The sequence below is a fragment of the Rhinolophus ferrumequinum genome, chromosome 28 (assembly GCF_004115265.2).
Source record: "Rhinolophus ferrumequinum isolate MPI-CBG mRhiFer1 chromosome 28, mRhiFer1_v1.p, whole genome shotgun sequence".
NCBI classification, from domain to species: domain Eukaryota; kingdom Metazoa; phylum Chordata; class Mammalia; order Chiroptera; family Rhinolophidae; genus Rhinolophus; species Rhinolophus ferrumequinum.
The window spans coordinates 538,162-553,897 of NC_046311.1; the positions used below are offsets into that span (position 1 = coordinate 538,162).

General features: G+C 49.0%; 1 protein-coding gene across 1 annotated transcript; it reads left to right on the forward strand.

Annotated features, from left to right (window-relative positions):
- The first annotated feature begins 1,425 nt into the window (after window positions 1–1,425).
- CHRNA3 (cholinergic receptor nicotinic alpha 3 subunit) lies at window positions 1,426–15,735 on the forward strand. The gene is made up of 6 exons (XM_033100385.1): window positions 1,426–1,606; window positions 3,158–3,297; window positions 3,403–3,447; window positions 4,498–4,607; window positions 9,088–10,099; window positions 12,718–15,735. Exons 1-6 carry the CDS (start codon window positions 1,549–1,551, stop codon window positions 12,844–12,846), a joined length of 1,494 nt encoding a protein of 497 aa, XP_032956276.1. The 5' UTR covers window positions 1,426–1,548; the 3' UTR covers window positions 12,847–15,735.
- Window position 15,736: the final 1 nt, after the last annotated feature.

A 15,736-nucleotide genomic window follows, 5' to 3' on the forward strand; every position in this document is an offset into this window, starting at 1 on the left:
AATTATGCATTGAGCTGCTATAAACATCCATGTATAGGATTCTATGTGACAAGTTTTCATTCCTCTAGACAAATACTCAGAAGTGTGACTGCTGGGTTATCCGGGCTGGATGTTTAACCCACATGAGACTGTCAAAGTGTTTTCTGGGCGGCCATGCCGTCGTGCGCTCCCACAGGCAAAGTAGGAGGCATCCAGCTGCTGTAGGCTGCTCGTGGCGCACGGTCCTTTTACTCCAGCTGCCTTGGTGGATGTGAAGGGTACCTCCGGCTTTTAACTTGCTTTTCCCTAATGGTTAGTGATGTGGAACATCTTTTTGTGGTTTTTTGTTTTCTTTTGTTTTGTTTTTACTTTCTGTATATCCTCTTTGATGAAGTATCTGTTTTAATTCTTTTGCTTATTTTTAAAATTGGGTTTTAGTTTTCTTACTGTTGAGTAAGAGTTTAAAACGACTATAATAAGATATAACTTACATATCATAAAATTCACCCATTTTAAGTGTGCAATTCCACAGTTTGGGTAAGTTTAGCACCCTAATCCAGTTTTGGAACATCTGCATCACCCCAGTAAGGCCCCTCACACCTAGCTCTTCTTACTTTTGAGTTTTGAGCATTCTTTTTATCTTCTACACACGAGTCCTCGGTAGGGCATGTAAAGTTTGCAGTCTTTTTCCAAATGAAGGGCTTTTGGCCAGAATGAGACTGCGCTAACTGCGGGCTGAGAGGTAGGCCCCAATTCTTACACACATTTTCTGGATCCTGCAAAATGTCTCCTGCATCTGATTTTAATGTAGGTAAAGGCCTATTCTTGAAATAATAAAGGCGACTCACCTGTCCTGTGATGAAGGGACCCCAAGGAAGCCTGCAGGTGTGCCCTCCCCCCCAGTGGTCAGAGAGACCAAAGGGCCCACAGTGGCCTGGTCACTGCAGGTTCCTGATGCTCCCAGAGGTGCAGATGGGGTGGGGGCCAGAGGCTAGGAGGGCAGTGTCCTTTCTGATGGCCCCATCTCCAGCACCTCATTTCCCCCACTCTGTTTCACTTTTTATTAAGGAGCCGTTCAAGCATTCTAAAGTCCACAGTGTAACAAACCTCCCAGAACTCCTCCCTGAGCCTCCACAAGGACCAACTCCCCGCTCATCCCCCTTCTACCCTGCAGGACTCTCAAAACCACAAATACCATTATTACACCGAAGATTTAACACCTACTTAATCACGTCAAACAAAATCTGAGCTGTGTGAGAGGCTCTCAGCGATCCCAGCGAAGAGCCACCAGGTGCTGGCACACACGTGGGACACCCAGAGCAGAGAATCCCACGTGGTTCCCCTCGGGGGCGGCAGCCCTGCTCTGATTGGCCGGCGCAGACACACCCTGACCCAGGGCCCAGCCCAGACCCTGGAGCCCGCCGCAGACGGGGTTGCTGGGAGCCCGGAGCTCCGCCCCCGTCTGACTCCGAGTGGGCGCTGCGCAGGGAGCCCACGGGCGAGTCTGTCTCCACTACGCCCCGTCCGCTCCTGTTCGCGCTGGGTCTCCGGCAGCCGGGCGGACCCGCCATGGGAGCTTACTCGCTCCGGGCGCCCCCAGTTCTGCTGCTGCTGCTGCTGCTCCCAGGTAAGCGCGGGTGGGGACCAAAGGGACGGGTGGCCCGAGAGCGGACGCGAGGTCCGAGCGGTCACACTGGGAACGCACCATGGGGGACTCAGAAGCGGCGGCGGGGGCCGGGGACCCGACACACGCGGATTCCCTCTGCCGGTGGCGAACTGGGTGGGAACGCCCGTTTCCCTTCGGTGCACCGCCTCCCGAGACCTGCTTGGTGCGCTGGGTGCCGATGGTACGACCCGGGCGTCGGCTCCACTGCCTGCATCCCGCCCGCCTCCTCGTTTGCCGTATAGGTGGGGAAACTGAGGCCAGAGCAAGGTAAAGACTTGACCGAGGCACCCCTGGCAGGGTGGAGAGCGCGCCCGCCTCCCCTCCCGTCCGAGTCTCTCCTCGCTCCCTGCAGCGAGGGCGCCTCCCGCCTCTGCCCAGCGTCCACCACGAGCCCAGTAGGGACAAGTGGCCCTGACCTGCCGCCGGAGGGTTGTGCAGCCGGCCTGGGAGGGCTGGTTGTACCAAAGGGCTGCGGGTCTGGCAGGGCTGCAGGGGGCCCTGTTAGGGTAACGCTCTGTGGCTGTGCCCTCCGGACGCCATGTCTGCACCCCTAGTGCCCAGGCCCCCACTACTCAGAGCGCCTTGCACTCCCCACGGAGCTCGTGCCTGTGGCCCCTCCTTTATTGGGGTGGTGGCAAAGGAGCAGGCAAGATCCCATTTCAAGACCTCCATGAGCTGGGTCGTACTTCACCCAGGATCCCTCACTTCCACTCCCCATTGTCCCCAGATCTGTAAGTGGGAAGCCACAGACAGCTGACTTGAGATGCTTGGGGTGTGGCTTATGAACACAGGGGTCCCCAAGGGTTTCAGAGAGGTGACGGTCTCTGATCAGGACGTGAAGACAGCATCAGCAGGAACCCTGGGTCACACTCGGAGACCATAGGAGCCGTGAAGGGCTACAGACGGTTGGTGGCCAAACCACGACAGGGTGCAGAGTGGGATAAAGGAGAGTCCCAGACCTGGGCTGCAGTCTCCCACTGGGAGGCTGGGAGGCAGAACACCTGCCCTGGATGGCCCTAGGTGGCCCTGCCCCTGGGAGTGGACTGGTCATCTCCATCGTGGAAGCAGCTAGTGGCCGTAGCTAGGCCAACACACACCGGCCCCACTGGAACAATGAAAACAAGCAGATTTCCTGAGCTGTGACCATCTGCCAGCACTGAGCTGAGCACCTCACTCCTAACAACACTACGGGGTAGACACGTGTATAATCTGTTTCTACAGATAAAGAAACTGAGGTTCAGAGAGGTTAAGCCACTTGCCTAAACTCACACAGCTCACAGGGTGTTTGTCATTCAGGGTCCAGGCCTGCAGCCAGTGTGCTTCTCATTGAGTGTGTGTGAGCTCAAGGACTCCCTACCCCTCTTGGGCCTCAGTTTGCCAATCTGTAACTCGAAGGAGAGAAACCAGTCTGAAAGGCTAGAGGTCCCAGAGGACCCCAGCAAGTAGAGAGGCAGCGGTAGTGGGCAGGTATCCTTGGTGAGGAGAAGGGTCTGACAGGGCTGCTTCCCTCAGTGGCCAGTGGCTCCGAGGCCGAGCACCGTCTGTTTGAGAAGCTGTTTGAAGGCTACAACGAGATCATCCGGCCTGTGGCCAACGTGTCCGACCCCGTCATCATCCAGTTTGAGGTGTCCATGTCCCAGCTGGTGAAGGTGGTGAGTGCGGGAGCCACAGCTGTGGGGCACGGGGCTTCGGGAAGAGGCTTCCCAGAGCCAGCCTGCTTCTGTGCTTCACGCATCTGCTTTCATCTGTCGTTATAGGATGAAGTAAACCAGATCATGGAGACCAACCTGTGGCTCAAGCAAGTAAGTGACCAGCCCTGAGCACTGCGGGCCCCCTCGTGGCAGTCACTTTATTTGCTGTCTGTGAACCAACCAGGGCCCAAAGCTGGGGTCTACTGACCGGCTGGGCTGTCTCTTCCAGGGCTTAGGGTCCCATGGTTCCCCTCCGGAAGGACCGCAGGGCCCGGCCCCTCAAGGCACAGATAACAGCTTGGAGGGAGAAGGCTCCTCCATGGTCACACAACAAAATGGGACAGATCTGGGCCTGGAGCCCTGGCCCCGGAAACGCACCCTTACATCAGAACCAGACGTGTGGTGGCTGTTGGTAGTGTGGGAGCAGGGGCTCTGGACTTCCTGTTCCGACTGAGGCCAACGAAATCATCTTCCACGCGTCCTCCCCAGGGAGGCTGTGCCCAGACCTGGCCTAACAATGACCTTCCACCGGCCCAGCCAACCAACCGAGCGCTCAGCCCGCGCAGCCCCCCTTTCCGCCAGGAGGCTGGAAAGCCAGGTGGGCACAGTGGCCACTCGGTGCTCACGTTCCCTCAGGCCGCAGTCTCACCTCTCCTCTCAGGGCTCAAGGCTCTGGTCTCCCAGCCTCTGTACCCAGGGCCCAGAACCTTCAGAGGCCAACCCTGCCCAACCTGGAGGTAGAAGAGTGTTCTCTGTGTGATTGGCACCCCGTTATTGGGGCTTGTTCTGTGTGATTGGCACCCCGTTATTGGGGCTTGGTGGGAACATGCCTGAGAAGCTCCTGGAGACGTACACATGTAAGCTTCCAGCATGGGCCTGGACCTGGCACTAGAAGTGACCAGAGCAAGCACCAGTGGTGCTTGTATGACTGAGGAGAAACTGCCTTGCCCAGTGACGGTGGCAGTGGCTCCGGGAGAGCCAGGAGGCGGCCTGCACACGGCCCAGTGCTGTCTCCCCCGCCAGCACCCACATGGGAGGGAGGTCAGACCATGCGGTCTGCAGCATGGAGGCAGCTCCATGATGGGGGAGGGGAGGGGACTTCACCGAGATGGGTGGTGTCAGGACAAGTAAAAGCGCGTGGTCCTGCTGCCTGCCCCCCAGATCTGGAACGACTACAAGCTGAAGTGGAACCCTGCCGACTATGACGGGGCGGAGTTCATGCGTGTCCCTGCACAGAAGATCTGGAAGCCAGACATCGTGCTGTACAACAAGTAAGGGCGGCGGCCCCCACCCCTGGGGCCGTGGCCTGCTGTCCTCACGGCCTGGCCCTCCCCAGACTGTTTCCTATAGAACTTCATTCACTGGTTCATCCACGGGTATCTGCTGAGCACCTTCTATGTACCGGTGGCTGGAGAAACAGTGTGCATAGAGCAGACAGCTCCCTGCCTCTGGGAGCCAACTGTGCAGCAGGGGAGACAGGCCTGAGTTTTAACACCCAAATGAGCAGTGACAGACTAGAGCGAGGGCAGGAAGGGGGCACACGGAGGGGCAGCTGCCTCCGGGCCCTCCCTAGGACTGGCCTTCCTGTGCGTCAGGGCCCAGCGGGCGCCATGAGCTCAGGCCTCACGGAGGCTTGTTCTGCCCCCCTGCCTGCCCACCCAGCCCCCGTCGCAGCTCTCACCCACTGCAGGCAGCCTCAGTCCCCTCCTCTGCCGCTCTGAGCCTGCCCGTCACAGCACCGCTCTCCTAAGGCCACACAGAGCCGACACTTTGCACACGTACGCTCTGTCATTAGGCAAACATACGAGAATTTCAACCGATATTTTACAGTATGTGCTAGCTCGTTCTCGGGTATTAAAAACCATCATTTTCTCAGCTGTGCTTTAGCTCTAGTTATAATGTTTCAACCATTAGCATTTTTCAGCACAACACTTCATACAGAATTAGTCTAATCGGATTTTAATGAATAAGACAGTTCTGCGTTTAGGTTTTTATGCCATATTAGTACAAACTAACATGTTTTACTATTAGTATGATGACTGGAGAAGCTATGTTTTGGGCTGAACCCCCCTTTCTGTCAGTAGCTTAAAGAAGGGGGATCTTTAACCACTCAGAGATGGTCTGTGTTTTACTGACTGTTTTCCCAAGAAAATACAGCAATCATAAATATGATTCTTTCATGCAATTTGTATTTGTAAATCGGTCCTTAGAGAACTGGGACACAAGATAAACTCAGCTGGTTTTAGAATGTGAAGCGTCCTAGAAGTCCCCTATGCAAAGGCTGTCGGGGAGCAGGCAGTGTGTTCAGAACTTCTGCTGAGCTAGAACTGAGAAAGTGGGCAAAATTCTTAATCTTACGATTTAAATAGCAGAGCTGTCTGCTTGCTGGAAATCTTGGGTGAACTGCTGCAGTACTCTAGGATGTATGCTGGCGACAACACTGCGAGACACGGTGACGTGCTTCAAACTGGACTAGGGACAAGCAAATATAAGGAATGCCCTTCGAATCTGACGCTGAACATAACAACACTTAGAGAAAATCATCCAACTCTCTCTTCATTTCAACACAAAAAACACCTTTTACCTTCTTACACCAAAGTTTCTTCTATGAGCTTTTGTTTTCTGAAGTTCACTCTTAACAGAACCCTCAGAAAGTGCTCGCAAGACACCCTAAGTTCTCACAAGCTCATAACTCACAGCGGCCTCTTTAGGGAATATTTTTAGGTCACTTACCTGGATAGAAAATCCTTGGCTCAGTCTTTCCTTCCCTGAAAATCTTTAAAACGCTGGCTCGTGTTCTGGTACGAAGTGTTGCTGTGAAAATCTGATGCCAGTCTGATTTTCTTGTTCTTGTCAAATCAGGTGAGTTTGGGGAGAAAAAGGGACACTGTTAGTAAGGTGGCAGCAGCTACTTACTAACTTAATAAGCCTTTTACTCCACTTTTTTCAAATTACTGTTTTTCACACTTGTTCTGTTCCATGGCTCTGATTCTCTCGCCACGAAGTCCTTTATACATATATTGGAACTTATTTACCTATATTCTCCCTATGTTACTTTCATTCAAATTCTTTCTTTGTCTTCGATTTAAAAGAATTTTTCTCCTTTCTGTATTTTATTTCTATTACTATGCTCTCCACGGTGTCTGCTTGTTTTGCTTTTTTCTAGTTTAGTCTTTGCTTCTAAAATGAGTTTTCTTTCTTTTTTCCTAATTCTTTCCTAGGTTCTGTCAGTTCTTTATACGTCCTCCTATTGCTTAGCCAAATTATTTGTTAACTTTTCTATTTCTGATTCATGCTGCTCTTTCAGAGTTTCTGAAGGTTTCTTAGTTTCTTTTAGCTCAATTGGTAATATCAGGTTATCAGTTTCATCTGCTCTGTGGCTGTATTTCTGCCGGTGTGCACTTAAGGCTGGTGTTATTGTTATTCATTTTTATCTTTTCCTTATTATCTGTTGATGTGGAGTTCAATCCAATCCTTTTCTGTTGCTCTTGTTTAAATAGACGGCCTATTCTGAACTTTTAAGACAAGTTCCCAGAGCGAGTGGCAGTGGCTCAGGATGGGCCTCTTGTTTCGCCTCCTTGACAGCTCCCTCACCTAGTTACCCCGCAGCATTAAAGGGCAGGCCTCTCGTGCAGCCGCCTCTGGTCTGAGGGCAGCAGCTTCTTTAGTTCCTAAACTTTCTCTTCTCACCCTGCCCTGCTTGGTCTGGATCCTACCCTAAGCAGTCTTTTTCAGGGTGAGTCTCTCCTGCTGGAAGGGAGTTTTGGGAGGTATTTCCGAGCTCCTCGAGAGCCCACACCAGGCTGACTGACTCCTCTGCAGACCCTCAGTGGATCCCACCACCTCTCTTTGTTCCCTCCCATAAACCAGAAGCTGATTCACTGTTTCCCCTGCTGAAGATTCAATGCAGAGCTGGGTCCTCTTTTCTGAGGGGCGGATACTTCCTGGTGATTTCCATCTGGGGCTCTTAGGACATGAGATCTCCCCCTTCTCTTCCTCAGCCCGTAGCTAACCCCACATGTTCCTGTGCAGGCTCTGCTAGTGCTGGGGCTTCGACCCCACATGCCCATATTCTGAGGTCCACAGGGTTCCACGGAACCTCTGTTGACCATGTGGTTAGTAGGTTTTTTTCTGTTGCTATCTGCCCTATTTTTCTGAGGGAATTCAGAGGGATCAGAAGAAACTGATGCCATCCTGCTCCTTCTCCCACCACTCAGCACCCTCTCCCCACTCAAGCTCTTAACCTTTCCTTCTGTTAAAGTGATATCTCAGCTAGTCAGTGGCAGCCAGCCACCCTGCCTTTTCTTGTTCAGCAACACACTGGCTCAGACCCTCCCACCTCTGCTGTGTGTGCTGCCGCCATCCCTTGGGTACCCTGTGCAGGTGAGAGATTTATTTATTTTCTAGTCATTCATTCAGTCAAAAGTACTTACCGAGTGCCCTCTGTGTGGCTGTGGCTGGTGCTGTGTCAGGCCCAGCTAGGTCTTCATCTTCTCTGTCTTCCGGTGGCAGAGACGGGCTGCTGACATTGCCACGGCAGCAAACAGGCTTCTGGTCCAGGCAGACCCAGCCAGGTTCTGTGGGCCTCAGCACAGTGACCAGCACCCCTGGGAAAAGCAGACATGGGCTCCAGCACCAAGGTAAGCTTATCTCCAGCTTTGGCATCAAGTCTCCACGTGCAACAGAGGCACGTGGGGTGGGAGGCCAGAGACTAGCTGGGAGACACGCTCTGGACACACCCCTTCTGTTTTCACATGGCCCCATCCAGTAACAAGAGCACAAAAATATCCTTAAATGCTTAGCTTTGTATATTTTCTCAGCTCTTTGGGCAATGAGTTTGGTGATTGTTCCCTTTTGAGGGACCTAAATGCCTTCAAATGCAGAGCTCTAAGAAATCCACAGGGCCGATCCAGGGGAACAAGCTCTCCCTGGGCAAGGCCACTGCTGGAAGGACGGCTGGCCCACATAGACACGAGACCGACAGGGGGTTGAGTTGGACATCAGCAAGTCTTCTGTTCAACAACCCAGCTTATAAATACCAACAAGATGGTTCTAAAAAAGCTATGTATCTCTGTGTGAAAATAAAGTTAGGGTACACATAGCTAAAAGGAAGGAAGAAGAAACACGGTAAGAATGTGGCGAGATAGGGAAACAGCAGGTGTAAAGAAACGTGTTATACTGGATTTGACAGAGGAGGAATCAGAAGGCGATTGTTCGTTCTAAAACAATGCTGGGAGGGGTGGGGAGTGTGGGGAGTGGTCGAGATGGGGTGTGGTCATAAACCCACGTGTCAGGGTCAGTTTAAAGGGAGTGGGCTCCCACAGTGGCTTCACACACACGTATGAGACCACATATCGGGTGCCCCATGGAGGCTGAAGGAGAAGGCATTACTGAGGTCCAAACCACAGGGACGGAGGATGGCAAATATCCCCAAAGGCCACCTGCCTCCACAATGACAACTTTCAGCCCATTTCTTTATTTAAAGGGAAAAATGTCCCTTCTTGGCATTGGGGTATCTCAGTAACTGTCAAGTCGGGTGCTGTATGTTGTGGATGAACCAGTGACACCCCCATTGGGAGGGGTCCTGGGCCTCAGTGTCCTCATTGGTAAACGGGCTGGCGAATGAGGAGACCTTTCACGGCACTTTGAGCTCTCACATCCCACAGTCTCGCCACCACTCACTCACCTGCTGGTGTGGGACGGCCACGTGGCAATGACCATGTGTCGTCACCCTCCCCTTCGTCTCTGCAGTGCCGTCGGGGATTTCCAGGTGGACGACAAGACCAAAGCCTTGCTCAAGTACACGGGGGAAGTGACGTGGATCCCTCCAGCCATCTTTAAGAGCTCGTGCAAAATCGACGTGACCTACTTCCCGTTTGATTACCAGAACTGCACCATGAAGTTCGGGTCCTGGTCCTACGACAAGGCCAAGATCGACCTGGTGCTCATTGGCTCCTCCATGAACCTCAAGGACTACTGGGAGAGCGGTGAGTGGGCCGTCATCCGGGCCCCCGGCTACAAGCACGACATCAAGTACAACTGCTGCGAGGAGATCTACCCCGACATCACGTACTCGCTGTACATCCGGCGCCTGCCGCTCTTCTACACGGTCAACCTCATCATCCCCTGCCTGCTCATCTCCTGCCTCACCGTGCTCGTCTTCTACCTGCCGTCTGACTGCGGCGAGAAGGTGACGCTCTGCATCTCCGTGCTGCTCTCCTTGACCGTCTTCCTGCTGGTGATCACCGAGACCATCCCATCCACCTCGCTGGTCATCCCCCTGATCGGCGAGTACCTCCTGTTCACCATGATTTTCGTCACCTTGTCCATTGTCATCACCGTCTTTGTGCTCAACGTGCACTACAGAACCCCGAGCACGCACACAATGCCCACGTGGGTGAAGACCATATTCCTGAACGTGCTTCCCAGGGTCATGTTCATGACCAGGCCGGCTGACAACCAGGGCACCACTCAGAGGCCGCGACCCATCTACAGTGCTGAGCTCTCCAACCTGAACTGCTTCAGCCGCACGGAGTCCAGAGGCTGCAAGGAAGGCCACCCCTGCCAGGACAGTATGTGCAGCTACTGCCACCACCGCAAGGTGAAAATCTCCAATTTCAGTGCCAACCTCCCAAGAAGCTCCAGCTCTGATTCTGTCAACGCCGTACTGTCCGTCTCTGCTTTGTCACCGGAAATCAAAGAAGCCATCCAAAGTGTCAAATATATTGCTGAAAATATGAAAGCACAAAATGAAGCCAAAGAGGTAAGGACATGTCATTACGTCACTCTTCCATTCACTCAACAAACATGCATTGGCTCCCACGGGTACAGGTTAGGGCTGGGTTAAGGAATTAGGCTCTGGAGTCAGCGGCCTGTGTTCAAGGCAGCTCTCCATTGCCAGTTCCATGTCCTGGGACATGTCACCTCCCCTCTCTGAGCCTGTCTTCTAAAATGGGGTGACAGAGCTTGTGAGTATATGGTGTCAGCAGCCTGGGCCAAGAGGTCGATCAGGAGACAGGCTGGAGTGATCTCCAATTAGGTTGCTCAGCTCAGCTTCAATTTTTAATTTTACTTTCTAATTGTGTGTTTCTCCCCCCCGCCCCCGCATAGGTATAATTTACATAAAGTGTGCACCTCTTAGGTGTACAGCTCGATGAATTTTTGCATTCTGTGTACACCCATGTAACCATGAGGTGTAAAACCAACTAAAGATACAGGGCATTTCCAGAGCCTCTCGCCTCTCCCCAGTCAGCGTCTCCTCCCTCCTCCATAACTACTGGTCCTTGAACTTCATACGAATGGATCACATAGTATGATCACTTTCATGTCGGGCTCCCTTCATTCAACAAAATGTCTTCGAGGTTTATCCTTTCGGTTGTGTCTTTTTCATTGGTGTGTACTATTCCACAATATAACTGTACTGCCCTCTGCTTTGTTATTCTACAGTCGCTGGACATTTGGTTATTTCTAGTTTGGGGCTATTTTGAATGACACTGCTACAAATATTCTTATTTGTGTCTTTTGATGAACATATATAATCATTTCTCTTGAATATGTACGAGTGGAACTGCTGGATCACTGGAGAGCTGCGTTTCTAACTTTAGTGGATACTGTAAGGTTTCCAAAGTGTTTAAACCAATTGACAACCCACTGTACCCCACCCCACCCCCGCCCGCCCGGCTGGGAGTGGACAGGAGAAAAGAGCAGAGCTCCAGGCTCTCCCCAGCCCTCCCCTCAGGACAACCCAGCTCACACTCACCAGGCCGCACCTTCCCAGGTCCTAACAGTCTCGTGGGGCACCTTCAGGGCTGGGCTGGGCTGGGCGAGGGAGCCAGGAACTCATGTTCGTTCACCATTTTGCCTAAACTTGTGTACCTGTTAGTCCTCGTTAGTCCAGTGTTTCCAGAGAATGGCCAATATCATAGTCCCTTAAAGACTAAGAGTCAGACATAACATTAATTTTCCCCCAGCACTTTCTGTAGCACTGTTTTATCCCTGTGTGAGACCGAAGTCCCATCTCTCTTCAGCAGGCTAAAAGCTGTGAATTGCTGTCAGAGGGAGATTTATACTTGGATAATGGATCATTTTAAAATCAGCATTAACATCAATACGTATCACTCATAACGACCTGTGTCGGGCATATCATTTCATGTAAACCTCACAAAAACCCTCTGTGGTAGGTACTGTTCTTATCCCCATTTTACAGAAGTGGAAATTGAGACTAAGAGAAGTCACATAATTCACCCAGATTTTCACGACTAGAAAGCAGCTGAACTGGGATCACAATCAGTCTGTCTCCAAGCCTCTGCTTTCTACCCCACCTCCCAGGCCTGAGGTTTTGCCAGAGGTGGGGAGAGAACACAGGGTCTGTTGTGTATTTGAAGCACTTACACACCAGAATCTTAGGAATTCAAATAAAGTACCTTATGGCAAAGACAGCATTATGATTCCAATTGTATCTAGACTCCTTGGTGTCACCGAGAGGACACATTTACTCCAGCTCTTCACAGTGAAATAAATCCTTTCTCCCACCCGATTTCAATGTCACTTAATTAAATTACTGCCTCACATGCTGGCTCTTTGTTATGTGATTATTTCTTCCAAATCAGTTGATTCATCGGCTCTCTCTTTCTCAATTCAATTATGGTTTCCTTGCTTTCTGAGTTGTCTAGGAGTATAATTAACATACAATCCCCTTCCTACTTCCAGCCTTAATTGAAGTCCTATTATATACAATTAGTCTTGCTCTTTTTTCCATCTTGTACTTTTTATCAGCAATTATTTCTGATTTTTAGCCTGTTCTATAACCGTACAGAATTCCATGATTCTTTGGCCTTATAACTGAAGATGACATTTGGTTAGTTATGGGGCAGGGAGGCGGGGGCAGGGAGAGCAAGAGTGATGATGGGCTTCCCTGAGGTACTGATCTCATTCCTGGAACAGATCTTAAGAGGAAATTAGTGTCTAAAACAGGGTAAGAACTAGTACTTTGAAACAAAGGGAAATGATGTATTCGCTATTCTAACAAAGGCCCAAATTCCTCTACAGAGGTGGAAGTCAATTAACTAGCTTTACAAGCTTTATAAATTGGAATTCAACTTAGAAAAAATAGGTTATGTATACATTAGGAAATTGCTGATTTAAAGCGGATATAACATGACATGTTTGATACTGTTTCTCTAGTGCCTGAAGAGAAACTTGAGAATGGAACATTTCTGCAGACTACATCACTGAAAAAATAGGTTGCTTGCATTTTGGAGGGAATGGCGGCTGCTGCTGCAATATATTTATTAAACGTTCAGGACTGAAAATGTGTTCACGCTATCTTCTCCTCCGTGCTTTATTTTTCCCTCTTTCATAATTCTTCCTTTTGCGTTTCAGATTCAAGACGACTGGAAATATGTTGCCATGGTGATCGATCGCATTTTTCTGTGGGTATTCATCCTGGTGTGCATTTTAGGGACAGCCGGGCTGTTTCTGCAGCCCCTGATGGCCCGAGATGACTTGTAAACACTGTGCTGTGTATCTGCCTGAGGCGAATGGGGGGGAGGCTCTGGTTTTAAATTGTGCTAAAACACACTTAACATAAAATTTAGCATCTTTACCATTTTACGTGCACAGCTCAGTGGTATTAAATACATTCACTCTGCTGTGCTGCCATCACCTCTATCCCCAGAACTCTTTGCATCTTGTAAAACTGAAAATATACGTATATCAGTTAAACAATAACTCCCATCCTCCCCTCCCTCAGCCCCTCGCAACCACCATTCCATGGTCTGTCTCTGAGTCTGACTATCCCAGGCACCTCATCTAAGTGGAATCAGTGACCATCTTTTTGTGACTGGCTTGCTTCACTCAGCACAACGTCCTCCAGGTCCATCCACGTCGTAGCAGATGTCAGAATGTTTTGCTATCCATTCATCTACTGATGGACACCGGAGTTGTTCCCAAGTTTTAGATATTGTGGATAATGCTGCTGTGAACATGGCTCTATAAATATCTCTTGGAGACTCTGCCTTCAATTCTTTTGGACATATACCCAGAAGTGGACTTGCTGGATCATATAGTGATGCTATTTTTAACTTTCTGAGGAAGCACCATATTGTTTTCAGCCATGGCTGCACCATTTTACGGTCCCACTAATAGTGCACAAGAGTTCCGATTTCTTCACATTCTTGTCAGCATTTTGTGTTTTTTGGACAGTAGCCATCCTCATGGGTGGGAGGTGGTATCTTGTTGTAATTTTGATTTGCGTTTCTCTAATGATCAGTGATGTTGAGCATCTTTGCATGTGCTTATTAACCATTTGTGTATCTTTCTGGAGAGATGTCTGTTCAAGTCCTTTGCACATTTTTGAATTTTTTGTTTTGTTAATATGTATACATGCTATATATTCTGGATATTAATCCCTTACCAGATATGTGATTTGCAAATATTTTCTTCCATTCTGTGGGTGGTCTTTTTACTCTGTTAATATTATCTTTTGATGCACAAAATTCTTAAATTTTCATAAAGTCCAATTTGTCTATGTTTTTAAATCTGTGCCTGTTGTGTCATATACAAGAAATCACTGCTAAATCCAATGTCACAAAGCATTTATCCTTTTTTCTTCTAAGAGTTTTATTGTTTTAGGCTCTTTCTTAATAGTAACACATTTTAATCAAGCTACTGGCTTTGTTTTTTTTTTGGCATTTCAAGGTATACTTATTATCCAGTTGTCTTGATTTTTGTCAACAAAGATTCATGCAAGAAAAATGTCAAGAGGATTTAGTATGGATAAATGGACATTCACCAGCTTTTCTGGTAAAGTAAAGCAATGTTAGAATGTAATCATCTACAGTGACAAGTGGTATGCTGTGCTAGGCAACACGTAAAAATGGGCTAAACAGGAAAACTGACCCCCTTTTTTTTCCGGGGGTTGAAACATAACTGGATAGAAAACCTTGCTGCTGTTCAGAAATGGGAACATCATTTGGTTCAGTCTCACAACAGACTTCCCCTGCGTGTTCTTACTTAGCCCATAACCTCCTTGGAGTTTTACACCATGTCGCAGTACCCCAGTACTGTTTCTAACCACACACTTCTTGTTCTTTATTGTTCTCCAAGAGTCTGAGGGCTGTGTCCCCATGGCCAAGGGCCTCAACGACTCATGTCGCCAATTCTAAGTCACTATACATGGGAAAGTGCCCGCTCACACAGCTGCTGTCAATGCACCTTTAGAACGGGGACATTTTCAGCTGGATGATTGTGTTGGGGGATCTGTCCTGTACATTGTAGGGTCTTCAGCAGCATCCTAGCCTCTACCCACTAGATGCCAACAACATACCCCATCTCTTGCCATTTGTGACAAACAAAAATGTCTCAAAAAATTGTTAAATGTCCCCTTGAGGGCACAATCGCCCCTGCTGAGAACCACTGCTTTTAACAAATTATTAAGAAGCGAGCAGCCCACACAACAGTTGTGAATCTGAATAACCACGGCAAGAGATGATGACACACAGAGACTGTTTTCACCTTCTCACTCTTCACTACAATGTTTTTCCCAAGCCAAAATAGAACGGACAAAACTGCAGCCCATAGTGACTCGTGTTAAGTAAAAGGGAAGATTTCTATAAAACTTCTTTGCTTATACAAATTTTAAGTAACAGTAAAGGAGACGTAAGAGGGGTCAGGGATGTATACATGCTAAGATAGCTAACAAGCAATTTAAATTCACCAAACCAGACTTTCATTCATTAAATGGCATTAAACACCAGCCTACAGTAACATGCAAAGGAGACAGGACGCCCTCTGCCTTCCAAAGAGTACTGACTTGAACTCAGACGGCTTGCGTATTGTAAATAAGTAAGGCATTTGTCCTCTCAGGAGCAGAGTTCTAAACGGAATGCAGTTCTATCAGCGTTTCCTTCCCAGTCATAGCTGAATCAGGACACTTAGAGAAGAAATGTAACTCGTTTCCTTGTGATACATGATAGTGTGCTGAATAAGCCGTGATAGGCTAAGACAAATGGTCGGAATGAAAGTGATAACATTGAAACATTACAAGTATGTAAAACGATGTGCTTATACCCAATTCAAATACCCTCTTTAATCTTGGAAGATGGTGTTCTCACAGAACGATTCAGTAGTATCCACTGACATGTTTTTAAAATGGGATTCCCTTCATTGTCATGGACTCCTCTAAGATAAAAGATAAAGAGGTGCTACCACAATTTATATAGAAGATGATTCTATGAACTGTGGAAAATGCGGACGGGGATTAAAATTAATGTTAAGGAGATGCTACTGCATGTCCACAGGCATTGTCTGTTGTATGATTTCACAATGGAATGTAAGCTATAAAAATAATATTATAATTGTTCAGTTTAAGCATCTACAGAATAAAGAAATCCTTAAAGGA